This window comes from Phoca vitulina, unplaced genomic scaffold, assembly GCF_004348235.1.
Source record: "Phoca vitulina isolate PV1807 unplaced genomic scaffold, GSC_HSeal_1.0 scaffold56, whole genome shotgun sequence".
NCBI lineage: Eukaryota > Metazoa > Chordata > Mammalia > Carnivora > Phocidae > Phoca > Phoca vitulina.
In genome coordinates, this window is record NW_022589759.1 from 2,057,257 (window position 1) to 2,084,401 (window position 27,145).

A 27,145-nucleotide genomic window follows, 5' to 3' on the forward strand; every position below is an offset into this window, starting at 1 on the left:
CGCCCTGCTGCCCCTGCCCTGGCCCGGGGCGCCGTGCTGACCGCTGTGTTTCCATCTCTAGGTGTGGAGATGCACTTGGAGGGCTCGGAGAAGGAGAAGCCCGTCATGCTACTGAACCATTTCGCTTCAAGTTCCGCCAGACCCACGGCCCAGGTTCTCCCGGTGCAGAACGAGGCAGGCTCCAGTCCGGCGGGCCACCACCCCCTCCCCCCCCAGATGATGGCCGCGGCCTCGCACCTGGCACCCATCCGGATGCTGAATTCCGTGCACAAGTCCGAAAGGGGGGGCGCGGACATGAAGCTCCTCCCGCCTTCCGTGCACTCGCTGCTGTCTCTAGAAGAAAGGAGTAAACTCTCGGGACCAAGAGGCGGCATCAAAGTGGACAAGAACTTCGGCCACACCGTGATCGACGCAGCACCCACGCCCACCCCCCAGCAGCCCCTGCAGGTGCTCTCTGCCCTGGCCGAGAGCAGCTCCGTGTCACCCACCGTCTCCTTCGGTCCCCGCGCCAAGGTCGTGCACACGGCTGCGCTGGACAGGGTGATGAAGCCGGCCCCGCAGCCGGCCCTGGCCGGGGAGGCGAGCACGGCTGCCGCGGGGACGTCGAGCGCCGTCTTCCACGTGGCCCGGCCACCCATCAAACTTCTGGTGTCTTCATCTGTCCCCGCGGATTCTGCCATTTCTGGGCAAACTCCCTGTTCGAATAATGTGCAAATAAGCGTGCCCCCTGCAATAATAAACCCCCGGACTGCTCTGTACACCAACACCAAAGCTGCCTTCTCTGCGATGAGCAGTGTGCCCGTGGGGCCCCTGCAGGGCGGCTTCTGCGCCAGCAGCAGCACTGCCTCCTCCAGCAGCCACCCACCCACGTCCTTCGCCAGCATGGCCTCTGTGCCCAGCTGCCCGGCCCCCAGCTCCAGCCCCGCGCTCTCCTCGGCCCCCGACAGCGGCTTCTACGGCGGCGGGGGCGGCGGGGCCGGGGCCGGCGGCTCCCCGGGGAGCCTCCCCGCGCCCGCCCAGAACCACCACCACCACCACCACCATCAGCAGCAGGCGGCGGCCCAGCAGCCCGCGCCCGCCCCGCCGCCCGGCTGCGTCGTGTGCACGTCGTGCGGCTGCAGCGGCAGCTGCGGCTCCAGCGGCCTGACCGTCAGCTACGCCAACTACTTCCAGCACCCGTTCTCGGGGCCGTCCGTGTTCCCCTTCCCCTTCCTGCCCTTCAGCCCCGTGTGCGGCAGCGGCTACGTGGGCGCCCAGCAGTACGGCGGCGGCGCCTTCCCCGTGGTGCACCCGCCCTACGGCGGCAGCGTGCCCCCCGAGCCCGTGCTGGGCGGCCAGTCGGCCTTCGCCGTGCCGCCCATGCAGAGCTTCATGGCGGGCGCGGCGGGCGTGTACCAGGCCCCGGGGCTGGTGGGCAGCAGCAACGGCTCCGGCCACAAGAAGAGCGGCAATCTGTCGTGTTACAACTGCGGGGCCACCGGGCACCGCGCTCAGGACTGCAAGCAGCCGTCCATGGACTTCAATCGGCAAGGTAAAGGGGGGCGGCCGCAGAGCGGGCCGCGCCCAGGAGACGGGCGCGCGGAGCTCCCCTCTGTGGGGAAACGGTAGTGAACTCGCTGCTTTCTAAAGCAAAAACGAATGTTCTGAATGCTGTTGGGAAGAGCGTGTAGTTCTGGGTGGGCTGTGAAGGCCCCCGAGAGGGTCACTTGGTCTCGAAGCTGTGCGTGGACTGCAGCCTGCTCCTCGCGGAGGGCGCCGGCGGCCGGGCCGAGGGCTCGTGTGGGGCTGGAAGCCGAGGGCCTGCCGCTGGCCGGCCTGCGCCCGCTCTCCGCCCCCACAGGGGCCGGGCTGGTGGCGCGTGGTGCGCCGGGTCACCTCGCTGTGCTGCCACGCGCCACCCCCCCTTACTTGCACTTGCTCTCTTTTGTCTCTAGTCCAGTTCAAGTGTGTGTCTGCTGTGGCGGTGACGCAGGTTTGTTCTTGCGGGTGGCCTTGGAAGGGAGATTCAACTAGGCAGGAGGAGCGTCCCTCCCAGCTCTGGGAGACGTGCAGCCTGGAACGGTCCCCTGGTCTCTGTGTAGGCGCTTGATGGTTGCCCCAGGCCTGGGATTCCTACACCCGCCTGTGCATCTTGGTCACCCAGAGAGCGTTAGAGACGGCTCTGGTGGCAGATGGGAGTGGCTGTGGGCCGTCCTCACGCTGGGGCTATGTCCTGAAGCAGCGGGCCCAGGCCCGGGGTGAGGGTCAGGCATCCCCGGCCCCCAGCCCGGCCGAGCTCCCGAAGAATAGAGAACTGGACTGGTGACCGGCCGGGTCACCCCTTGGCGTTGATCCACTTGTCATGTCTAGTTTTGGGGGTGGAAGCGAGGAGCTGGGAGTGGGTACGACAGGCAGTTCAGATTTCCAGCACCCGCCTCTTGACCAGTGACTCTGGAAAGAACTTTGGACAGCTCAGTTGTTGGTAGTAATTGCACAGTGATTCAAATTTGATCTCTTTCTCCCCCCCCTCTCTCTAGGTACTTTTAGGTTGAAATATGCCCCTCCAGCAGAAAGTCTGGACTCCACAGACTGATAATTTTCTCTGGCAGCAGAACACTATTAAGCCATGGAGACATAAGGAAAATTAAATACAAAACTGAGAAGTCTAGTTGCTGTTGAGCTTAATATTTTTAATCCAAAGGTGCTTTACTTTACTAGACTGGATAGAAAACCTAGCGTAGGAGTGCATCAAACTCAGTTTTATTGCCAAAATCCTAGATTGGAGCTTGACGTCAGGACTCGCCTGGTCGGCGCCTCCACCGTGGTTGCGATGCAGAGACCTCCGTCTCCCGAGGAGCATTGCCGTCATCGGTCCTTCCAGGCTCACACGTAATTCCCGGGCAGCTACGCAAGATCGGAATCGAGAACTGCAGGTCGGAGTTCTCCGCGTGGAGTTCCACCAGTCGGACTCTTGATACCCCTGGGTGAGGGAAAATGTCGCCTTCGTTGTTTTGTTTTGTTTTTTGTTTTGTTTTGTTCCTCAAGTGGTTAGACACTAATCTCTCTGGGCTTTTTAAGGATTGCACTCCAGAAGAATGTAAACTGAGGTCAATCTCTGCCGCTCGGGGAGACAGACTCCCTGAGACCAGTCAGTGCAAGACACTCAGAGAACCCGTTTTTAAGGAGCTGGCACCAGCAGGCTACGTGACTTGGTACACAACAGAGATTTTAGCATTTCCTTCCCTCCTTAAAACACTTGTAGCAGTTTGAAGTTTTTAATTTTTTTTTCTGCGAATAAATTTAAACTATGTTATTAAATAGAAATAGTTACTCGCAACAACTTAATATCTAAGGGTCCAAGTCCCAGAGAATCCCTAGTTGTCAAAGCTTTGAGAATCCCTTCCTTCCCGGCCCTTCAGTAGCTTGAAGTCCTGTCATCTTCCACCGCGACAGAGCTCTCGCCAAGACATGGTGACCGCATGGCCTTCGTGACTGGCTCTGACGGATGCTACACATCCTTAGCAAAGTTGGCAAGTTCTTGTCTCTCTCACGGATCTCCCAAGGACCCCAAGGCTTACTGCTAACGGATTCACACTCGAGACAGACGTTTCAACAATAATACAGTCCTATAATTTATGAGCAAAAGATTTGAAACGTTCTCCTGTCAGCTTCTTTTGTATTAGGCTGTGTATTAGTGGTTAGTTCTGCTAGAAATTACCTGAAAACTACAGTAGAAAGTGGTAAGACTCTGAAAGAGCCCACACCAACAGGACAGAGCTACAAGATCTGCAGAAGTCTAGTTTTATCCAAAGTGGGAAGTAAGTCCTCACCATACAGCTCTGTTTCACCCCATTACAATGAAAGCTGCTTGGTCTGAAATTTAGGGACTTAAACCTTTAAAGCCAAAAGGGAATTTTCTGCTCAGATAGTAGTATTTTAACACTAAAGCCTTCAGTATTAAAATATTGATTGGTAAGGCCTTGCCCAGGGATTTTGCAGTTGAATATTTATTTAAAAAAAGAAAATCATAATATTCAGACCTTTCTTAAAATGGGACAATCAGCCTCATGCCGAATTGGTATAAATCAAAAAGAATACCCTAGAATTTGAGGCACTGTGATGTGAGGCTTCAAATTTTATGATCAGTTTCCTGGCGGAAACTAAGGCAGAGTTACCTTTTTTTTTTATGACAGGCTTTTAGTAGCGTTTTTTTAGAGTTTTATTTTAGTAGAGTTTCATTTCTATGCAATGCAGAATTGACAGACCTCCGTATGCTTCTCTCTCTTCCTGGTACACAGTATTACATACGGTTTTGAAGTGATGGTGATGCTTACAACAACTTTTTGGGGGAATGTTACATTGATCTCTTAATTATAAACACTACATAATGTCAAAATAATGAGAACTGACACAACTTTGCCTTAAAGAGTACGAGCCTGGAACTTGTCATATGATGTTAAAGGAAGACTTGGGAGTGTCCACTGATGTTTACGATTTTAATATTTCTGAAGGCCGTTACGGTGGCCTGGACATGTGCTGAAAGCCAAACTTTTAAATTTTTTGGTTTTTTAAACAAAGAAATATTTTAAATAAATCCTATTTCAACACAGTGAAATTGTTGAAAACTGTCTCATAACAAAAGAAAAAAAATCATATTTAGGGTTTTTGTTTTAGTGGTCAGTATTGGGGAATGAAAGCGTCTGTTGTTACCCTTATGACTATTTTGATAAATATTAGAGGTTAGTGTGTTCCATACAACAAAAAATTAAAATAGGAGCTTCGATTCGAAGTAGGACATTCAGATTGAGGTAAATAAGTCCAGACATTGTGTGGCTGTGTTCCAGTCATCAAAGGTCTTAGAAAAATTCCCACTTGTCTCTGAGAGTGCGTGTGCGGTGTGATGTCTCCAGTGAGGCCATTCCAAGGGGAGAATCGTAAAACGGAAACGTGAGGCACACGGGACACAGAGCATCCAGCTGCCGGTCCGTGAGACTCTTCCCAAGTGAATACTTGGACTTGGGGAGTGTTTGCTGGCAGTGTAATCTCTGATAAATTTCTCTCCAAAAGCAACCAAAGTCAGTAAGCCTCAAGAGCATTCTGCACTTCCTCAGATGGCCTCATCTTCATAGAAACACAGATCTGACTGACCCTTTCAACTCTGTAGTCGTTTTCCTGAAACCATGGCTCAGTGTGCAAATGCTGTAGCGACCAGGTAGGTGTGGCACAGCCACTCTGCTGTGTAGTCTGTCGTCTGTCCAAGTTTCTGTCCCCATTTTTTGTCTCCCAAGAATGGGGGAAGTGGAATGTACAGATTGAAGTAGAATACAGTGTTGGGATAAAACAACTATTTAATCCTTTTTTTTTTTTTTTTTTAGCAAACAATTTTCTACCTTCTTTTCTTGGTAATATTGAAAATTGGAAAAGTGTTTAAATGTTAAAACTCGTAACTGCTAATGAGCACTGAGGAAATGGGAGCTAGCACTTAAAATAACAACAGAATTATTTTCTTCAAAGCAGGTATGTGTGATTGGGTATTTAAAAAAAAAAAAAAGCCAACCAGCAGCATCTATGATCTCCAGATTATGGGAGTCGGCTTGTGAATATAGTAGTTGGTAGGGTCCGTGTTCTAGCTCCCTCCTTAGAAGTCACCGTAGCTAGTCTGCACTGCCCCGTGTGGAGGTGCGGAGCAGCGGCCCCGACCCTGCCCCGCGGGCGCCCGGCGATCGGATCCGTCTGCGTCTGCCCGGGCCGCTCTGGGCTCGCTTGTGTCGCGGGAGAGCGCTGGCCCGGCGCAGTCAGGTTGCACCCTCCTCACTCCCTATCATTTTGTACTCTTCCTGCTTCTGTGATGGGTTATTTGATGCCTTGCTTGTTTTACATCCTGGTTACTGGTGGCGTATATATTGAGTCTTAAGGATGGTAAGGGAAACCGTGTCCTTCCCAGAGGATGGGCCTGTGGAACCTGAGCGGGCGGACGTCCTTTCCAAAGCGCAGGTGACGTTGAAAGCCGTGGGTTCTGAAGAGGCTCCGTTTGCAAAGTCCTGAGGTTCTGAATGAAAAAATCTTTTAATCAGCACTCGCAAAACCACATACTTGCTGGTTGAGGCCAAAGGTCAACTTGACTACACTGTTCTGGGGGGAGGGGAGCTCAGTGTGGCTCGTCAGTCAGTCCCGGGGATTGTAACAAGCCCCTCACATGCATTAAGTTCTTAACATGCACAATGAAGGCTTTGGTACTGAAACCAGAGACCTCGTGTATTCGAGAATCTTCACAGCTTATATTGGACAGATTTTCTTTTTAGGAATGAAGGAAAATTCTCCCATTTTTGAGCCATTCTTTTATGTCAATTCTACAAAATTGCATGTAACTTTATAAATATTTTTAAAAGATATAGTTTTGTAAATATTTAATATTCTGCTAATTTGATTTTGAATTGTAAATGTTAAGTATTGTTTTTGAAGTTTTTATGTTTTATTATACTTTGTTAAAAAGGAAAAATTGTACATTTTTAGAATGTTTTTATGAGTAAATTTAATGTACTGAAAATAAAAATTAAAAAAAGCTGTTTCATTTTATTAGGTCTTTGTCTCATAGAATATGAAGCACACATCTTTTCAAATAAATTGCAATTCTTGATCTGCAAACTAGGGAGTCAACCCTTTCTGCCTTCTCCACTTGACAAAAGAGATACATGGTTTTAAATCCATTTTCTATCCAGTTTCCCGGGTTTAAAAAAAAATGTCCTTGCTATGACCAGAAACATTAACTCTTGGTTTGGTATGTTCCAGCTCTAGGTTCCCTAAGAAATCAAGATTGGCATGAACTGATGTCAAGTTTCTTTGGAACGTCTCTCTAAACACGTGGTACGACATGGTATGAACGTGCCCTGGCATTTCTGGATTCGGAATGGTGGTGGTCTAATGAGCACAAGCTGGCCCAGGACTGTGGTGTTCTCATGAGCGGCGCCAGACACCAGAAGGAGAAACCTGGCTGGCGCCTTTTTCCCAACAGAGGTCCCCAGGGCCTCTTGGTCTTGTCAGGCCTGTGGCTACCCAGAGGAAAATGTTCATGTACACACAGTTCCAGCCATCAGGGCTCCTGTCAGGAGACACACAACTGGTCCATGCTTGGGGCCCACAGCAGCCCCTCTGACTTGCTCTTTGGTCAGGTCAGGCTTCTGAAGATGGGGGACATGAATACCAGAGCAACAAACTCGGGGAAGCAGAACATTTCCTCATCTTGCTCCCTGGATTCTTCCACAAAAACATTTTAAGTGCCTGCTTCAATTTGGAATGGGTGCAGTTTCTCAAACGAGTAATGCTGCCCACTACTTGGCCGATGTTTGTGCTGCATCTTTCCCCGATGCGGCATGAGGTACCACAAACACGTAATGCCTCCTTGACCACTCAGCACATACTCTCGGCACCTGCTGTGTTTTACTCTTTCATTTGTAGTGGCAGGTTTTCAAGTGTTTATTCCCACAGACACCCAGGTCTCACATCCATCCATCCTCTTTGTGCTATGCCTTTTAGTTCCCAGGAGAATTTACTGGTGCAAAGACAAGACCAGCTGGCAGAACCTTGACCAAGGTAAGGAAGGTGCCTGGGACAAGGCAGAGACCTTCAGAGATGGGTGCCTCTCTGTCCCCCCTCCCCCACTGCCACCACCACCCGGCTTGGGATGGTAGACAGTATACAGCATTGCCAAGTATCAAATACTGATCCATTAAACTGAGCTTCATGAGTTTTTAGTTGTGCCTTTATTCACCTTAGTTCATTAAAAATGTACTTGGTTTAGAGATCCTAGTGACCACCCACTAATGTGGGATTAGAAGTCACCCCTCTCTGCATGGTACTTTTTTTAAAAAGCAGAATTTCTTCTAGGAATCTTACTGATCACACAGTAGTTACAAGAATGTCAGATATAATGATGTATACAATCTAAACAAGACAGGCCAATTAAGAATTTACATTATGTAAAAACACACATTAAAAGTTAGCCATGTGGACAGATGCATGCAGCGGGAAGGAGTCGGAAGGTCAGGGGTCAAGCGCCCGTATGCAGTACTACCGCGCCCCCCCCTCCGTTAATAAGTAACTTCCACTAACAGGTACACCACACACATCTAAGTACACAAAGGGAAATCGTGACCTGCCGCAGTACAGCCCGAAGGGGTCTGTGATCCTTCTGTGCTGCTCCCACAAAAACAGTAAATAGTGAACCCCATGCAGGTAGCAGGAAGCATTGGTTATTCTAGGTGAACTCGGAAAATGTTTAACTTCTGACATTAGTATCTGTGAAGAGCATTAGGTCTCCTTTTGCTACTGTTTTCTTCACAACTGACATGCACTCGGGAGTGGAGGAACTTTGATGGTTGGCTGACCTACATTGACAACTGAAATACTCTTAAAAATGTAACTTTTTAATAAGAGTCACACACTTAACATAAAACATGGATCATCTACAGCTTTAGCCCAAAAGGCAGAGGGAGTGCATCTGAATTTTAATGCTTTAGTTTCCGTGTTCTGTAGTTTCTAGCACTGTAGTTAGTTAAGGAATGAAACGGATAGGACAGCTTGTTTCTTTACCAAAGCGGACAGCAGTTTGACTTCTTAGAGAATATACAAACCAGGAGAAATGTCACACGTTCTTTCTCTGGGCCCTTTGAGAAACTAGACCAAAATTTTAAATTATTCAAGGTTCTTACTGAGCCGTGGTGCTTTTCTGTTACTGTCTAGAGAAGCAAACAAGAACTCGCCAGCGCTGCGAGATCACGGGCTCACAGTACACGTACACGAGGAGCAGGAACCTTGGGCAGCAGTTCAGAGTTTTCCTACCCCCATTTTCCCAGCTTTTTGCCAACGATTATAGCAAATGGGGGGGGGGGGGGGGACGACTATGCTTGACAACTTATACTTAAAGATCCTCTTACAGGTATTTCCCCAGTTGAATAGAAAACCTTCTACAAAAAGTTGGCTAGTTCAGTGAACCTCGTAAAGAATGTCTCTGAATGCTTAAATTGCAGGTTCCTAATAGGGAAGGAGCATTAAAATAACGTGAAGGTCTATGCTATTGGCAACTTAGAATGCAAAGTATTTTATTCTTAAACTTCTAAATTTGAAAACAAAACAGCCTAGGTTAAATAATGTAGTTTCCCAAAGCTGAATGTGCTCATTTGGAGCTCAGTTTTTCTGCTTACAGTACAAAACAACTTCCTAAAACTCCTAGGCAGGAACACTACTGTTTTGATGATCTGTGATTGGATGAACTCATCAATCTCAGTTGGTAATATCCCTTTTTTTCTCCTTGGTAAGGTTTTAAAAAAATTCAAGAACAGATGCATTTTTCTAGTCTTACACAGACAGTTTCATTCCAAATGTCTCCTGAGAAGCGTACACCATATACAGGAATCCGTCTTCGTCCTTCTCACTTTCATACACTTCAGAAATCGGCGTGGACACACTCACCATGCTGTGTCCATTCACTAGCAGGAAGAAGGCTTGATTAGCGTTGAGTTGTAAGCGTCTCCTATTGAAAGAGACACCAACACATCAATATGCAGGGGACATGGAGAAATATCACCCACCCCCATTGACAGAAAAGTATAAAGCTTTTTTGAATGCTGCTTCTGGCAAAATAATGTGTGTGCCTACCGATGAGGACTCTCCTAAAACTTCTCATAAAGCATAGGACATGTCCTAGGATTACATTCATGACTGATATTAGTGGTAATTCTTAGTAGATTATTATTACTGTATTCCCCAGGCCAGTTTTAAATTAGTATGCTCTCTGAATAGCCATTAGTGTCTAATGAAATAGTTCAAACTATAATTTACAAACTATTTATTACCATTTTACCAAGTCTACATTATTTTTTACTAATTTTGCCATACAAAACTTGTAAACTTTTCTCATTAAGAGACATCTAGGGGAGGCTGGGTGGCCCAGTCAGTTAAGCATCTGCCTTCGGCTCGGCTCATGATCCCAGGGTCCCGGGATCAAGCCCCGCATCAGGCTCTCTGCTCAGCAGGGAGCCTGCTTCTCCCTCTCTTTGCCTGCCGCTCTGCCTACTTGTGCGCGCTCTCTCTCTCTGTCAAATAAATAAAATCGTTAAGAGAGAGACAACGTCTACACTAGATGTTATGATGAAAGAATCTGAGGGACAGGAAGCCCAGCAGATAAGAAAAAGAACTCAGGAAGGAAGGAAACATCTCTAGGTTTTATTAAGCTTGCACAGATGTTAATCAACTAAAGATTTATCTGTAAGTCTAATACAGAATGAGCAGTTACCCAAAGAAATAGAAAAAAAAAAGGTGATTAAATACCTAATGATCTTGATGAGCTCACTCATGTTGACATGATCAGGTACAAGGAATTTGGTTTTGTCCAGGACAGGAAGTTGCTTCTCACCCTTGTACCGTTCTATTATCACCTAGAAGAGCAGCCAGACGAGAGATTTTAAAATAACTGTTAACAATGAAGAGATGAAATACTTTCTATGTTGTAACTGGCACATACCAAAACGGGGTTTGAAATAGAAACAGCACATTTGTTAGTTTCCCCATAGATCTCCTGTGAATAGTGATCATTTATTAGCTTAGACTCTATCCCTTACAGAATATAGTACACAAGACAAATTGGCTGCCTCCAGGGAGGTGAGCAGGGTGGTGAAAGAAGTTTGCTATATATTCTTTTTGTTATTTGGAACCATGAAAATATACTAACTAGTCAGAAAAGAGCAGATGCTAGGTACCAGCTTAGAGCGTAAGCTCTGAATCTATGTCAATTGCAATACCACTATTTCCTCTGAAATGTGTGAGATCTTAATTACGGTAATATACTCAAATGTCTTTTTCATACTAGACTGGTTTCTCTACTTGATGTGGAAAAAGTCCTAAGTAAATATCTGATAAGTAGAGACAATGATCAGCTGGCTCTGGAGACAAATTTTGCGCAGAAAGACTCAAAGATTCTTTCATTTTGACAAAATACTCCTTATATTTCTTTAATGAGTTTTAAGAGTCAATCTTGCACTATGCAGGGAACAAAAATAGTTCCACATCATGAACCGAAATAAATTCATTAGCTCCTTGCCATGCTTCCTTTCCACAGAGGACAATTTCTCCCCTAGTTTGAAGCCACCACAAAAGCTGGCCAGAGTGCTGACTGCCTGTGCCTCATCATCTTCTGAGTACCACAGACACTCTTCTCCAGGTAAAGCAACTCTCTACCCTGCCACGACGACGAGAAGTTGAGAGACAGGAATGGAGAGAGAGGAATGGAAATCTTTGCATAATGTTTCTCTCTCTAGAAAAGGGGAAGATACTTATCTGTACATTGTTCCACTATATATGGGACCCACATGGGTTCTGTGTAAGGCCAAATCAAACTGCTATTCCCTTCCTTATTAAGATCAAGGACTTTTATCCATCGGATGTGTTCAGAACACAGTAGCCACAAGGGAGAATCAGTAGATAAGACTACTTTTGCCTGGGTTTGACTAGCAGCAGAGATCAGAGGCAATACAGAAATCTTTTTTTTTTTTTTTCCAGAGATTTTATTTATTTGACAGAGAGAGACACAGCGAGAGAGGGAACACAAGCAGGGGGAGTGGGAGAGGGAGAAGCAGGCTTCCTGCCGAGCAGGGAGCCTGCTTCTCCCTCTGCCTCTCCCCCTGCTTGTGCTCTCTGTGTCTCTCCCTTTCAAATGAATAAATAAAATCTTTAAAAAAAAAAAAAAAATCTTAAATTCCTAGTTCAGGAAGAGGCAGAAGCAGTCAGAATGAGAAGAAAATCTCCTGACCTTAGACCCTCTTCATTAAAGGAAGACACAACAGCAGCCTGGGGACACAGGACAGCATGGCCTTGGGAACTCCCTCCTCCTCTCAGGTGTCCCTGACTCTCCAGTGCTGTTGATCTTCATGAAAACAATCCCCTATAAATGACTGGTTGACTTTTCAGTTATTTTTTTCTTTTTCCTGTACTTTTTTAATTTGGGAGAGAAGACGCGTAAGTCATGAGTAAGTCATTTGGCTAGACCTGAAAAGTGCCTTCTCGAGTGCTGCCATCTAGACAGCAGTGTTATAGACAGGAGCGAAGGAAGAAAAAGCCGTCCTTGGGGAGTGGAGAACGGGGACTGGAGAGCCAGCAAGCTGCCTGTCCATCCATGCTATCCCCAATAAGGAACGCTTGTAAACTTGTTTAGGAGCCACAAGCACCTATGTGGAAGTATGAGTATGTGATTTCTGCAAAAACCCTGGAACTGCTAGCAGAAAAGAGGACTGCTAATGTACGCAGATATTCATGTTTTCAAAGGGAGGCTGCAGAACAAATCCTGGCAGACTGCTGGGCTATTCGTTTCCAATAGCTAGCACCAAAAAGTGAAGAAAACCTTAAAATTAAGGAAATCCCCGGGGCCACATGTTGACCCCAAATATAAGGACAGACTGAAATTTCTAAGCAGTCCAAGGAAAACAGAGACTGTGTCTTTTACTGTCGAATCCTATAGTTGGGAAACTGCTGGGCAGACCCATCTTATCTTTTCTGTGTACCTTACAGCCCCAACCCCCTGGACCTTTTCTCTTTCCCCTCAGTTTAGTCTGAGGGGACACATCAGAAAGCCAAACATGAAAGCTTCTACAGAATTTTTAACAGTGGAGTGTCTGGTGTGTAGCATTTGTAGGAGATAACAACCATGTATACAGAACTAGGCAAATCTTTCCAACTACTACATGGGATGGGATTCTCTTCCCATTTTACAGATAAGGATGTGGCAGCCCCTTTCAGAATTTTAGTAACTAGCTCAACATCACTCAGTAACCTTGAACCTAAGGCCTGAACTCAGCCTCTATCTGAAACCAGAAGTTCCTCTTAACCACTTCTCCCTAGACCTGGTGCCTCAGCAGAAACCTTTTTAGGGTCTGCCAGCAAAGGATTCGGGGTACAGGGTATTGCTGCCTGGGCACGGCAAAAAGCATCTGAGGCACCTACACGTGACAAGAAAGAGCAATGTCTTTCCTCCATCTCCTGCAGAGCAGCCAAATAGAACAGACTTCTCTGGGGCATCAAAAAAAAGCCTGGAATGTACAGTCACATTTCAATCCTGAGAGCTGATTTTCCTACTGCAGTACTCCTTCCTTTAGCAGAGAGTGGACGCTTCCTTCCACTGTAAAATACGAACAGTTCTAGCCCCTCTATCCCTTTCCCCCCAAGTAAATACATTTGACTTGTGAAGTGTGTAACATTAAGGCAGCAAACTCAGACTCAGGAGGAAACAGAATGTGCTTAGATCAAAGAACCGTATATTAAAATACCTCAATTCTAGGTCATGAAGTTGACACTGGGGTTACTCGTCTGAGGAGCTCTGTAGAAACCTGTCACATAGTCACACACAGTCACACACACACACACGCACTAAAGTACTTCAGCAATGCTCTCTTCTGCGCACACTGTTAACGACTGAAACGTAGGTGCCAGAGACTACCTACTGGGATTTTGGTAGGATGCTGCTCTCGGATAAGTCGGACATCTTCTACTCTTTGCTCTGCAACGAAAAGGAAGAGACATAGGCATTATTAAGGGCCAAAATGCAGCTTCTTTCCTGCACTTTTACTGGTGGTTTCTGTATCTAAATTCACCATCCCTAGCTGTGACAGACCAGAGCAGTGAGGTCATCTTCCCTAGAACGGAGAGGAGCCACCCCTGGCACAAGTTGATACGTCACGTCAAACGCAATTTCCACGTAAACCAACGTGCACTTACACCGCTCTCGCAGGTAGGGTGACACAAGACCAAGAGTACAGAATTTCTAGTTTCAAGGGTTTGGGACCCCAGGCTTACAGTCAAATGTAAACAGCAAATTAACTGCATGGCATTACCAATCTTTCCTCCAATGACTCCCAGAACCGGTCAATTTTTGTGAATATTTCGAAGTTTAAGCTGGTATAGGAATCTCAGATAAGCCATAGGCTCTTCAATGCAAGTTTCTCTTATTACTTCCTGCTTTTCAATGATACAGTGCTTAATGGAAAAGAAACTGCCCAAAAGAGATATGGGGCGGGGAAAATGCCCTATTTGACTTTTAAATAGTTTTGCTCAGGGACGCCTGGGTGGCTCAGTCCTTTAAGCGTCTGCCTTCAGGTCGGGTCAGGATCCCAGAACCCTGGGATTGAGTCCCGCAGCAGGCTCCTTGCTTAGCAGGGAGCCTGCTGCTCCCCGTGCTTGTGCTCTCTCTCTCTGATTAAAAAAAAAAAAAGTTTTAAACAAATAATACATTATATGTTAAAAAAAAAAAAAGAGGATAGGAGGGGAAGAATGAAGGGGGGGAATCAAGGGGGAGATGAACCATGAGAGACAATGGACTCTGAAAAACAAACTGAGGGTTCTAGAGGGGAGGGGAGTGGGCAGATGGGTTAGCCTGGTGATGGGTATTAAAGAGGGCACGTATTGAATGGAGCACAGGGTGTTATACGCAAACAATGAATCATGGAACACTACATCAAAAACTAATGATGTAATGTATGGTGATTAACACAACATAATAATAATGAAAAAAATATACACTATCAAAATTAAAAAAAAAAAAAAAAGTTTTGTTCAGTGCCTGCCTCCTCCCACCCCCCATCCAAAAAGTTTAAAGCACAATGTCTACTGTTGAATACTTTTTTTAGAGAGTATCTCTGTATTCCTCTCAATATAATCACTTATATGAATGATCAATGTCATGGACTTCCTGGAAGTCCTGGTGGCTTCAGAAAAAAGATGCTATGATCTATGTGAATATATTCTACCATTGCCTATTTTTTTGGATCTAAAAAAAACCACTCAGTATCATTCCTTATAAAAATGACTAATTCCCATGTTCAAATATGAACATATAGGTTCTATTTCTATTTTCCCACCCAACATTTCTAAATCAGCTTCTAAGATAAAATTACTAACATATCTGCTATAGAAGAAGACTGCAAACTCAGGGATTCCTAGCAGCGCGCATTCCTATTCAGTACGAGAAAATAGAGATAAAATTTAGTTATTGTTAATAATAAGCTTAGCCTAGTGGTCTATAATATAGTGATTATTAACAAAAAATATGTACTTGGTCCTGGCAGAGCTTCCAAAACCACTGGAATTTTCTAAATGATAAGAGTGGTACTAAAAAAAAAAAGTTGTACTGATAAGGGCCATCTCTTGTTATTCATAGCAAACCCCAATCAACCATATCTGAGTTTATGTTAATGCAGTGACTTTTGGAAAGCTCCTAAGGATGGGGACTGGTTGCCAGGGAGAAAGAACAGTGACTTGGGGTTTGAAATGTTCAGACCCACCCCAATCACCAGGGAGGGGAAAGGGGCTTGGAGGACGACCTAATCACCGATGGCCAATGATTTAACCAGTCATGCCCATGTAATGAAAACTCCATCAAAAGGATGGGGTTTAGGGCTTCCAGGTGCTGGGAGAGTGGCACATACCAAACTCCACAGGGACTGAAGCTCCTGTGCTCAGGACTCTTCCCGACCTTACCCTATGTGCTTTTCATCAGGATGTTCATTTGTATGCTTGAATATTCTTTGTAATAAGCCAGTAATCTAGCAAATAAACAGTTTTCCTGTGAGCCACTCCAGCAATTTAATTAAACATGAGGGGGTCATAGGAACCTCTGATCTATAGCCAGTTGGTAAAAAGCACAAGTAACAAACTGCACTTGCAATTAGTGTTTGGAATGGTGAGTGAGGAGGGGCAATATTGTGGGGCTGAACTCAACCTGTTGGATCTGAGGCTATCACCAGGTAAACAATTAGAATTGAGTTAAACTGTAGGAGAGGCATCAGTCGGTTGAGCATTCAACTCGATCTCAGGGTTGTGAGTTCAAGCCCCACATTGGGTGTAGAGATTACTCAAAAAATAAATAAATTTTTTTTTTCAATTCTAGGACAGCCAGCTGAATTGCTTGATATGTGGAAAACCCACACATCTAGGGTCCAGAGTGAAGCAGTTAATTAGTAGAATACGGAGAGTAAAGGAAACACAGGAGGAGGAGGATTTTTTCCCAGGCATCATCCTTCAAATCCTTCTCTATTTCTGAGAGTGTCACTGATTCCCCTTCAATGTTTCTCTCAGCTTTGAGACCTGTCTCTATGTCTGTCCTACCCCAGGAAAAGGTGCTCTACCATCTAGATTTACCTCTCAACCCTCTTCACAACAAAAACCTCCATTTTGTCAGGGAAGATTATTTCAGAGGTTAGAGGAAATCACAATTAATTCACTCTAGCAAATGAAGGATAATTCTTTAATATATCCTGGAATATGCTTCACATTTAAAAGCGTATCCTAACTGGGGGTGCCTGGGTGGCTAGTCGGTTAAGCATCTGGACTCTTGATTTCCAGTCTGGTCGCGATCTCAGGGTGGTGAGATTGAGCCCCGTGTCAGTCAGGCTCTGTGCTCAGCGCAGAGTCTGCTTAACATTCTCTCTCTCACAAATTAAAAAAAAAAGCTTATCCTAATAAACCTGAACGTTAAGTGGAAACATTCAGACGAAGGGGGAGTTTTTTAATATAAGGAAATAGGTTTGTTTTGGCAAGTGGAAAATGAAAAAAACAAAATAGGCTTAAATGTGAGGCTTCAAATCTGAAACTATAATTTCTATACTATAGTATCAAAAGTTTATCTTGATTTATCCCCAAAATACGGTCCAAAAAAGACAAAAATCATTATTTTTATTAAAGGCAGAAAGTCTCATAGAAGTGTCATGACTATCTTGGCCAGCTGCAGCGAAAACCCAGTGGTAAGCCTGGAGCGACTGAGCGAATACGGTATATGCCTGGGCCTCACTCTTTTTTTTTTTTTTTAAGACTTTATTTCTTTGACAGAGAGAGACACAGCGAGAGAGGGAACACAAGCAGGGGGAGTGGGAGAGGGAGAAGCAGGCTTCCCGCCGAGCAGGGAGCCCGATGCGGGGCTCGAACCCAGGACCCTGGGATCATGACCTGAGCCGAAGGCAGACGCTCAACGACTGAGCCACCCAGGCGCCCCTGTGCCTCACTCTTCTGAGTAGACAGCTATTTTCAGAGACTAACAGTATATTTAACAAAAACATTAGTACCAACACAAATCAAAGGCACATATGAGCAATTCTTTTACTTAAGTATTTTTTTTTAAATGTTGTAATGACCTGTTTATTATTTGTCTTCCTCAAAGGAGTGCCCCTGGCAGCCAGGGACCCGCTTCTATCATCTTTGTATTTACCAAGGGCTCAGCCTTGCACACAGAAGATGGTTAATAAACAAATTAAAGTTGTAAAATGGAAATAAAACACTCTTCCAAATGCGTATCAAGATATACTTCCCAGATTCCTTTTCTCCTGTCTCTAAGAACCCTTATAAGACTTACAAACATAAGAATAGAGGAAGGGAGTCAAGGTGTCTTATTTTTACCAACATATCATTTGCAAAGTTGCTTCGAGATTCCCTGGGGTATTTAAAGTATAACTTTATTTAACTGAGTGAAATGGAAGCATAATATTGCCCCCATCTGTCTATAAATCATAAAAATAATACCCAACTCAATGAGTAACAACACAGCTTCAGTTCATGGAGTGCTACTGACGTTTTGGCATAAACCTTGCTCTACAGTCTACCTATTAGAGTAGGTGGAGCTATTTATCCTAGACCAACACATAAACTTCCCCCAAGACATGCTAACTTTTTTGATATTAATGGAGAAGCTTAAATCTACTCACCACTAAATCACAGCAGAACAGTGTCATTAAATAAACTTGGGCAATCCCAGAAGCTGAAGCAAAATTATTACATTTGAGCATACCAAATCCAGAATTATTTGCTCAAACACAACTCTGGAAGTTCATAAAATTTTTCCACAGACCTGCAAAGACACACTATGCCTTTTGACTTAGTGTTGGCCCATCTCATGTACTGAAAATGATGGCTACCTACTGGAGGCTGGGAAAAGACAGGGCAGGGAGAAGATAAAGTGCAAGTCTAGACTCTACCACTAGGTGGACCATGATCTTCACCTCTCTGGGCCCCACCCAGTTTCTTCAGCTACAAAAAGAAGGGGCTGTTTTGGGTGAGCCCCAAGGTCCACTTCAACCCTCTCAATCTTAGAAGATATAAGCAGAGTTATATTCAATTCTGAATTAAGCTAAACTCATTCACTTGGAAAGAGAAAGAACTGCTCAAGCTAAGTGGGGCTGCTCTTAGGTTCTACAGAAGGGGTTCTTTCCAAAGAATTGATTTCCCTCATTTACTGGGCTACAAATCAGTGAAAATTGTCAGCAGTGGAGCAAGGAAAGGTAGTAGCCATTAAATGATATTTGATCTTTTTTCTGCAAAATGACTATTAAAGAGATCTTTTTAAAGGGGGTAAGGGGGGCGCGTGGGTGGCTCAGTCGGTTAAGCATCTGCCTCTGGCTCAGGTCATGATCTCAGGGTCCTGGGATGGAGCCCTGCATTGGGCTCCCTGCTCAGCGGGAAGCCTGCTTCTCCCTCTCCCTCTGCTGCTCCCCCTGCTTGTGCTCTCTCACTGTCAAATAAATAAAATCTTTAAAAAAAAGGGGGGGGGGAGTAAAGGTGAGCTATGGGGCAAGCCCACAAACAGTATTTATAAGATGTACTAACAGGGAAAAAAAATGGGGGCATTCCTGGTTTACCCCCCTGGTTCACCCTCAGGGCCGCAGGTTCCGTGAATTAGAATACGTTAATCTCATCACTTTTCCTACTCTTACCACCTACTTCTCAGAGATTTTTCTAGAATAACTTAAAAATACTCTAAGCAAAAGGAAAATAACTATAGTTTCAGTCATGAGAAAAGAAGCATCTTTCCCACACAAATGTCCCCAGTTAACTTCTATTGTGTGTGTGTTTTTTTAAAGTAGGCTCCACGTTCAATGTCGGGCTGGAACTCACAATCCCAAGATCAAGAGCTTGAACTCAATCAAGAGTCATATGCTCCATCCACTAAGCCAGCCAGGCGCCCCTCAGTTAACTTTAAAATGCAAGAGTCAGTGAAGACAGAAGCCAGATACATGAGGAAATCTGCTTCAGATGCTGCTCTCAGGGCTGAATAAAAGCTAAATATTGAGAGTTCACAGAGGTCATTAAAGAGAAAATTTCCAGCAAAACGCACATCCAAGTGTTGCTAAATAACAAACTGCCCCAAGAGCCTGAAAAGGTATGCTTGGCAGCTTCTCAGGCCCAAGCAGTCAAATAATTACCAGTAACGAGATCTGCACCACCACGTCCAAGCTGTGTGAACGCTCAACTCTGTGGACTTCAGGCACCCAAACAAAAGGAGTGCAGTGCTGCTGCCCGAGACCCTAAAGACGACGACCTCAGGGAACCCCCCGAGCTGCTACAAACACCCCCACCCACACGCTGTTAGTGCAGGGTTTTCTTGCTTCCAGGGAACACCAGTCACCTCCTTATCTTCATTTTTCTGGTGGAGTAAATATTGTGATAAGGTTACTTTCAGTTTCACCAAATGCGAGGAAACCCAAGTCGGGTTTCTAGCCTGAACTGGGAAGGAGTGATTCACTGCTGGAGGAGAAGGATGAATGCAACGGCAAGCCAAAAAGAAAAGCCCCGGACCCCAGCTCTCCTGCAGCAAACAGGATCCAGACGCGCCGCCACACCCGGTCTACACTGGAGGGCGCAGGGATGCGTACAAAGCTGCACCTCGGGGCTCCTCCACACTCCTCCTCTCCAGCAAGGTACGGACGTTTGTAAGCGACCACGTGGGACCGAGGCGACTCACCTGGGGATGATTCACTTGCAGACAAGTGTCATCACTTCAAAGACCTGTCACAGCCTGGCCTGCGGGCCGGCCTCCCCCACCGCACCCTTGTCACGCGGGTCTGCTCTCCGGAGGGGCAGCGACCCCCGGACTGCAGGGCTGATCGAGAACCCAGCACACAACCGGGCCACGGCTGCGGGGGACCAAAACGGTGATTCAGCAGCTCCGCCGCGGCGCGCCCTGGACGGACAGGCGCCCTCGACGGCGACCCGGCCGCGGTGGGGGTGGCGGGCCTTCCTGGGTCGGACCGCGCGCCGGCCCTGACCCCCACCCCCTCGGCGGACGACCGCCATCGCCCGCGACACAGCCGGGGCGGTGTTGGCGGGGGGCTCCCAGGGTCCCACCCCGCTGAGGCCCCGGCCCCGACCCGGAGCGGACGGACGGCCGCCCTCGCCCGAGACCCGGCCGACCGAGGGAGGGGACTTCCAGGGTCCGACCCCTCTCAGGCCCCGGCCCCCTCAACCCCTCAGGCCACCCCCGGCCCCGACACCGGTCCCCTCAGCCCTCGGTCAACCCGACCCTCCCCACCCCCCGACTCCACAACGCCGTCGGCCCCCGGCCCCTCAGCCCTCCCCCCGGTCCGCCGTCGCCATCCCCGGCCACCTTAGGTCCCCGCCTCCGACCCTCCTGGGTCCCACCCCGTCCAGCCCCACATGAAACCCCGTTCCCCCCTCAGCCCGCCGTCGGCCCTCGCCCCGGCCGTCGCCGACCCCAGCCGCCCTGGGTCGCCGCTTCAGCCCCTCCTCCGGCGCGCGCACCACCCCCCCACGCCGCGGCACCCACCGAAGGTGCGGCGCTGCTTGAAGGTCTTCTCAGACGGCATGGCGCGGGCGGCGAAGCGGAGGCGGTGAGGCGGAGGGTCCCGGCTGCTGCAGGCGGTGGCGGCGGCAGCAGAAGCTCCTCGACTGTGGCGACAGCGACTTCCCTTGTGTCTCTTCAGCCCGCAGCTGCGTCAGGTGACCGGCGCGGCGTCCCGGGGGGCGGGGCCAAGGCCGTTTGCCGCCGCCGCCATGGCGGGCGTGGCGGAAGCGGGGCCGCGCGCGTGCGCAGAGAAGACCCCGCGGTGCGCGGGCGCGCGGGTCGGGCCGGATCGGGTGCAGAGGTCCAGGCGCGGCCGCGGGAGGGTGGGTGCGCCTCCCGCGCCGAAGTCCCGCGTGGTCCAGCTCCTCTTGCTGACCCCGCGTCGCTTGTGTGCCGCCTCCGTGTGCCGATGGCCGAGAAAGCTCCGGCCCGAAAATACAGTCGTTGCGTGCTCCCGCCGCAGCGCCACGGGTCTGGGGGCTGCCGGTTGCTCGTCTAGAGTGGGTACCTGTCGCTGCTGTGTGTTTAGGGAACTGAGCCCATGTGGCCCCGGGGAGTTGCGGCCTGGCGGCCTCCCGCTCACACCCCTCGGGCTCCCCGCCGCCGAGCATCCTCCCGAGCCTCAGAGTTCTCTGTGAACGGGCAGTAACATTGGAGGGTGCCAGGTGCTTGGAGAGGAGCCTGCAGACTGCAGACCGTTCGTTTACCGCACGTCCCCACGTCTACTGGACGTGCACCTGGGTGGACAGCGCTGCAGTCCTAGGCTGGGCTGCTTTGTAATACCTAATACTTTGAAACGTTACCATAGCTCCCGACCTCTTACCCCTCTGTTTGTGGAAGCCTTTCTTATAGGATCGTTTGATAGAGTAATTGGATTGTGCTGTATACATTATTAGGCAAACATACAAAACATGCTAAAATATATTCCTCAGAGTGGTTTCAACGTAGCTGGGATTTCTTTCCTTACAGAGAAGCCAAACATGTTGCAGATCCTTGTATAATTACTCTCCCAGACCAGAACAATGATGTTAGCTGTAGCTCTTCATCCTGCTGTTTACTAGACAACAGTGCATTGTGCATGTGTCACTTTCTGTCAGGTGTTCTCCCCTCTTTGTAACTGTTATTTAACTTGAAAAAGCTCTGAATCAACAGCACTTAAACATTCTCTCTGGTTTCAAAGTTCCAAAGGAAAGCTTCAAGCTCCAAGTGTACCATCTTGGTTGCTTTGTATTTATTCTGTGAAAATTGGAAAAAAATTTTTCATTCAGTGCTTGTTACGGACTACCTTCTGCCAAACAAAATAATCAGGGTTGAAGTCTTAAAAGAGAGTGTGGGGGCACCTGGGTGGTTCAGTCGGTTGGCTGGGGGACTCCTGATTTTGTCTCAGGTCATGATCTTCTGGTTGTGAGATCCAGTGTCAGACTCCCTAAGCAGGAAGTCTGCTTGAGATTCTCTGATTCTCTCTCCCTCTGCCTCAGCTTCCTCTGCTCTAGCACCCCCCGCTCTTTCTCTCTTTCTCTAAAATAAATCAATAAACCTAAACAAAACAAAACAAAACTGTGGACTGTTTGCCGCTTTCTTTTCTGGAGTTTTTTTTTTTTTTTTTTTTTGATATTAAGTATTGATTGGTGAGCTGCGTTCTTGGCTTAATTGCTATTTTGTAAGAAATGGACTTTTTGTTCTCTTGCTGGACAACTGTTCCAAATGCAAGAGGGAAAAAAAAAATCAATTATCTGGCATATGGAGGTTGGGGGAAGGGAAGGAGAGTTTCATATTTCCCTAGTCCCTTAGGCATCCATAAAGCTTTACCAAATTACCCCAGGCATTGGGTTCACAGCCACAGAGGGATAGGCTTCAAGGGCTGTGCTAGTGATGGGACAGGATCACTGTGATTTTCAAGTACTGAAGTCCACATTAACAGTGACTGCCAAAATCTTCCCCTAACCTTGAATTCCTACTTGCATCTAAAACCACACCTCCTGGGGTGCCTGGGTGGCTCAGATGGTTGGGCGTCTGCCTTCGGCTCAGGTCATGATCCTGGGGTCCTGGGATCGAGCCCCACATCGGGCTTCTGGGTCAGCGAGAAGCCTGCTTCTGCCTCTCCCACTGCTCATGCTCTCTCTCTCTCTGTGTCTCAAATGAATAAATAAAATCTTAAAAAAAATAAAATAAAATAAAATAAAACCACATCTCCCTATGTGTTTCTCAGGAAATCATCCAAGGCTGTGGGCATGTAAAGGTGTCTCATAAGGATAATCTCCATGTAAGAATAGCATATTCATAATATATAAATTATATCTAAAATTTATTAACTTATATTAACATACAAAGAAGTAACTTAGAAAAATTTCATGTGCCCTCAGATTGCAGTTTAATAGAAGTCTGAGGTAGTGAACAATTTTCAGAGTGGCAAATTAATATTCATGAATTATTTTAAGCTAGTTAATATAAGCATAGCATGATTTATTTTTAAGTGAATAACAAATATTACTGTTCCTTAAAATAATCCATATAAAGTAGAAAAGCAAGAACACATCTTTCAAATTTATTAAATGTTTTCTCCAGGAATCTCATGGTGCCTTTAAACTATCAAACTATTACTCTTGAAAGCCAGGTGGTGTTTTAAATAACTCGACCCTCTTCCCTTTTCCATAATATGAAATGATCATAATTGTGAAGAAAATAAGGTAACCACTAAAAATTGAACATGACGCCCCCAGCATTAGTAACGTGACATGGTTGTAAATCATACTGTCTAGCTATTTCTAAGAATCTGTTAAATGAGGCATGAAACATTAACCTGCAGTGCAGGACACATTGTTTTTGCCACACACAACATGGAGGACAAGTCAAACCAAGAAGTTGTTCAGGTCCCCAGGCCGGCCTGGCCTGTCCCACCTCTCCTCTTTCTGATTGGAAGAGATATTCCAGCCCCGAGGATGTCTGGGCAACTATTGGCCTGCTGTCCTATCATTCCTGTGTCATCTCTTTGCTCTTTGGAACAAGTAAACAAACAAGTATTGCTCAAGAGCAGCCGCAGGCACTATTCTCAGAAAGGATTTAGTCAGGAGGATTTTGAAGTTGACCCTCAATAGGTTACAGTGTTTAGGAGTGTCTTCGCTTGCTCCTCGGAGGTACGATCAGCAGCTGGGAGTGGCACCGTTTTTCAGCGCTTCCTCTCGCCGTGAGGCTGTGTCTGGTGGACAACTTCAGAAATCTGCAAGCGAGCGCATGCGGGAAAGCCATCACAAATCACTCACATAATCTAACATTATTTCTGAAATGAGCATGAGCAGCTATTTTGGCGTTCCACAGGTTTTTTTGTTTGTTTAATTCTAAGCAAATTCTCAAGGATTGCTTTTTTTCCCTTTTTCTTCCTTTTTTTGCCCATATATGGGACTGTTAAGGGAGGCATCTCTTGGGAGTCTATGGGCCCTCTTGTTTGGCCTTTGAATATTTTTCTTTTTTTCCATTACCTTGGCTGTTTCCTCTGAGCAGTGGGTAAGATGCCACTTTTCACATATGGACTGTGAGAACTAGAATGGGTAAAGTTAACAGTTTACTCAGGTCCAAGAAATACTAGTTTCTGGGACTTCCGGGGAACCAACAGAAAAATATCCTGCCCTGTAATTTGCTTATCTCCTTAGATGTTATCGGTTCTCCATAACAAAGAGTTCATTATTATAGTCTCATCTAGCGTTGAAACAAATGATCTCTTTTGTCAACCATACCCTCTTTAGTGTTCTTTGTATGGGATACGTTATATATAAGGGACTATAAAAGCATTCAGGACACACAAAGCTTTCAGGATTCAGTGTGTAATAATTATCTGCTACCTGAGACCTTTCCCCTTGGGTTCCTTCCTGACAACAGGGGTTACCCATGCTCCCACAGCTATGTTTCTTTCTATTCTGGTTAGCACTAATTCAATCCTTCCACATCCTGGGGTGGGTTATTGTACACCGCCTTCTGTTATTCCTGCCCTCAAGGATATACGGATATAGATAGGTCTTCCTAACTGTTGGATAGTTGCATAATCCAAACTATAAACAGAATAGTTTAACCATTTTGGGAAGTCTGGGTGGCGGTTAAGCATCTGCCTTCAACTCAGGTTGTGATCCAGATCCCAGGGTCCTGGGGTCAAGCCCTGAGTCCAGCTCCCTGCTTGCCTGGGGAGCCTGCTTCTCCCTCTCCCTCTGCCCCTCCCCTTGCTTGTGCTCTCTCTCTCTCTCTCTCCCTCTCATGAATAAATAGAATCTTAAAAAAAAAAAAAGAATAGTTTAACCATTCTTCTGACAAAAATTTAACCAAATTATTTTGTACATGAATACAAGTCTAAGCTCCTCTGGGAGAAAATTGCCTACTGGGGGGTAGACAGATTTAGAAACAAAACAAAAGAAAACAAAAATGTAACAGGGGCAAGGATTATATTTTAGAACCTATGGATCCATGCAGAACATAGCACATAGGCTAGTTGGGCATTCTGCAAAAATTTATCACATTAGTTCAGGCATTTTTGCTTGCTGAAATACTTCCCAGCTTGGATTATAATGCTGATCCACCAGGCTTCTCTAAATCTGTTTGGTTCATGTTTCTCACTTTTTAGTCTTTTAGCCAGTTTTTTTTTTTTTTCATTCAACATTGAGTCAGTAAACACTCATTGACTGCACGATGTGTGTTAGCATATCTATCACATGACAAGAGATACATCTAGGGAGATTGGTACAAAGGCAGCAAGTGTTTATAATAAAACGATGTGATGGTGCTGTGAAAAGGGGAACATCCTTCCTTGGAGATGCTATTTGGGGACAAGGAGGAAGGGGGTTGGCTCTTTAATGGCACGGAGTGAGGAGATGGGTCTTCCTGGCAGAGGAGACCGCTTGAGCAAAGTCAAGAGATGTGACTAGGCTGATGGATGACCTTTGGATTATCAGGTGGCTCCTCTGGAGAGATGGCCAGGAGGCTAGACTGGGCAATTATGTGTGATGTGATAAAGAGTCAGTGGGGCCATTAAATACCTTTAAATAGGTGAGTGCCACAATGAGTCTGATTTTGCTCATGTGTTACTATCTGCAGGAGAGTTGTGAAACCAGCATGGAGGCTGGACTGAAAAGCCGGCTGGGGCAGCGAGGTCAGTTAGCTGTTGTTTTTCAATTGTGTGGACCTAAGTGGGTCAAGATTTAATTTAGGACATACCATTTTGTTATTTTTGTTAGAAGATTCGCTTCCCCGATTACCGGATTCCCTCTCTCCCACCTTGAGACCTCCCTACAGAGGCGGTAGTGAATAGTGAGGAATTTGTGGGAACTGGCAGGGTCATTCATTTTCTATCTGATTAGCAAGATCACCCTTGCCCAGAAACACTGAGCTGGCCAGGGCATTCTAGGCTTCCCTTTAGACTCTGGGCAATTCCTCCAGCGCTTCAGGGCTGTGTTGTAGAGCGGTTCCTGTAACCACACCCACAGTCAGGGGCCTGACTCTCTGGAAACAACTAATTAACTACAGTTTCTTGTTGTTGTGAGCTATTTAAGGTAAGCCACAGTCACGAGATGGCTTTACACATTTCTCCAGTTGGGCCCCACCTTCTAGAACACACGTGCCCCGGGCACAGTAAACAAGGTAACTAGGGCAGAACCACAACACTAGTATGGACAAGGCGGGAGCTGGTGTTTTGATCCGTCAGCTAGCAAGATTTTTCCTTTCATTGCAGTAAGGGTGGAACTGAGTGAATGTCAGATTTTAGATAAAAGAAAGGGGTCTGATATCCATATGTCAGGGTTCTATTTGGCTTCCGTGGTTCGGAATGCTAGAGAAGTTTGCATCGCTCCACTGGCCACCTAATCACGCCTTATGCGGTCCTGGACACCATCCTGGGGCAGTCCTTGGAGCCGTGGTGGTAGTCTTGGGACATTCTCCGGAGGGGTGCTGGGGATTCGGGGGAGGGACTTTGGGGAGGGGGCTCCTTGGGACTGTTCTGGGAGGGAACCTCCAGGGGGTCCTCCGGGGCATTCTGGGGGGGGATCCTCGGGGGTGGTTCTCGGGCCGTCTTGGGGGTGTGAAGGAGGGGAGAACTTCCGGTGGGATCCTCAGGCCGTCCCGGGGGGGCTCCCGGGGGACAACCTCCGGGGCTCCTCGGGCCGTCCTGGCAGCGGCGGTCACGCCGGCCTGCGTCCCACGGCGCGGCGACCTCGGTTAGCGCAGTGGGGAGGGCGTCAGTCCATACTCTGGAGCTGGAGAGTTGGGCCCTCGCGCACGTCCACGGTCGGGAAGGGGCTGCCATCGTACCATTTTAAGCAGCATTCTTTTCCCGTGCTCCGTCCAGGCGCGGGACCCCGGGCCTGAGACCCGAAGGCGTCAGGTGGTGGCTGGGCCGCGGAAAGCCCATAGGCTCACCCCGCTGCGGGCCGGTCCTAGTCCCTCGTGGTGGGCGGGGCCGAGAGGCGCGGGGGCGTGGCCTGAGGCTCCTGGGCGGGCCCGGCGCTCCCCGCCCTGCTCCCAGGGGCGGGGCTCGGCTCTCCGGCGGCGCGTGCGCATGGGCGGCGGCGGCGCGGCGGCCGT

The 27,145-nt window shown here is 47.3% G+C and overlaps 2 protein-coding genes across 4 annotated transcripts in view; one reads left to right on the forward strand and one right to left on the reverse strand.

Moving 5' to 3' along the window:
* Positions 1–6,536, forward strand: part of ZCCHC14 (zinc finger CCHC-type containing 14) — a 55,545-nt gene extending 49,009 nt beyond the window's left edge. For 2 of the 3 annotated variants that reach the window (XM_032389731.1, XM_032389732.1), the window contains one exon: positions 62–6,536. In XM_032389731.1, the coding sequence (XP_032245622.1) occupies positions 62–1,608 (1,547 nt within the window). In that variant the 3' untranslated portion in view covers positions 1,609–6,536. The remainder of the gene's footprint in view (positions 1–61) is intronic. The other variant, XM_032389730.1, reaches the window with a different exon arrangement.
* A 1,184-nt stretch (positions 6,537–7,720) lies between these two features.
* MAP1LC3B (microtubule associated protein 1 light chain 3 beta) lies at positions 7,721–20,737 on the reverse strand. Its single transcript, XM_032389733.1, has 4 exons — positions 20,570–20,737; positions 13,467–13,522; positions 10,306–10,412; positions 7,721–9,508 (listed from the first exon to the last, which is right to left on the reverse strand). Exons 1-4 carry the CDS (start codon positions 20,607–20,609, stop codon positions 9,334–9,336), a joined length of 378 nt encoding a protein of 125 aa, XP_032245624.1. The 5' UTR covers positions 20,610–20,737; the 3' UTR covers positions 7,721–9,333.
* Between the last annotated feature and the right edge of the window lie 6,408 nt (positions 20,738–27,145).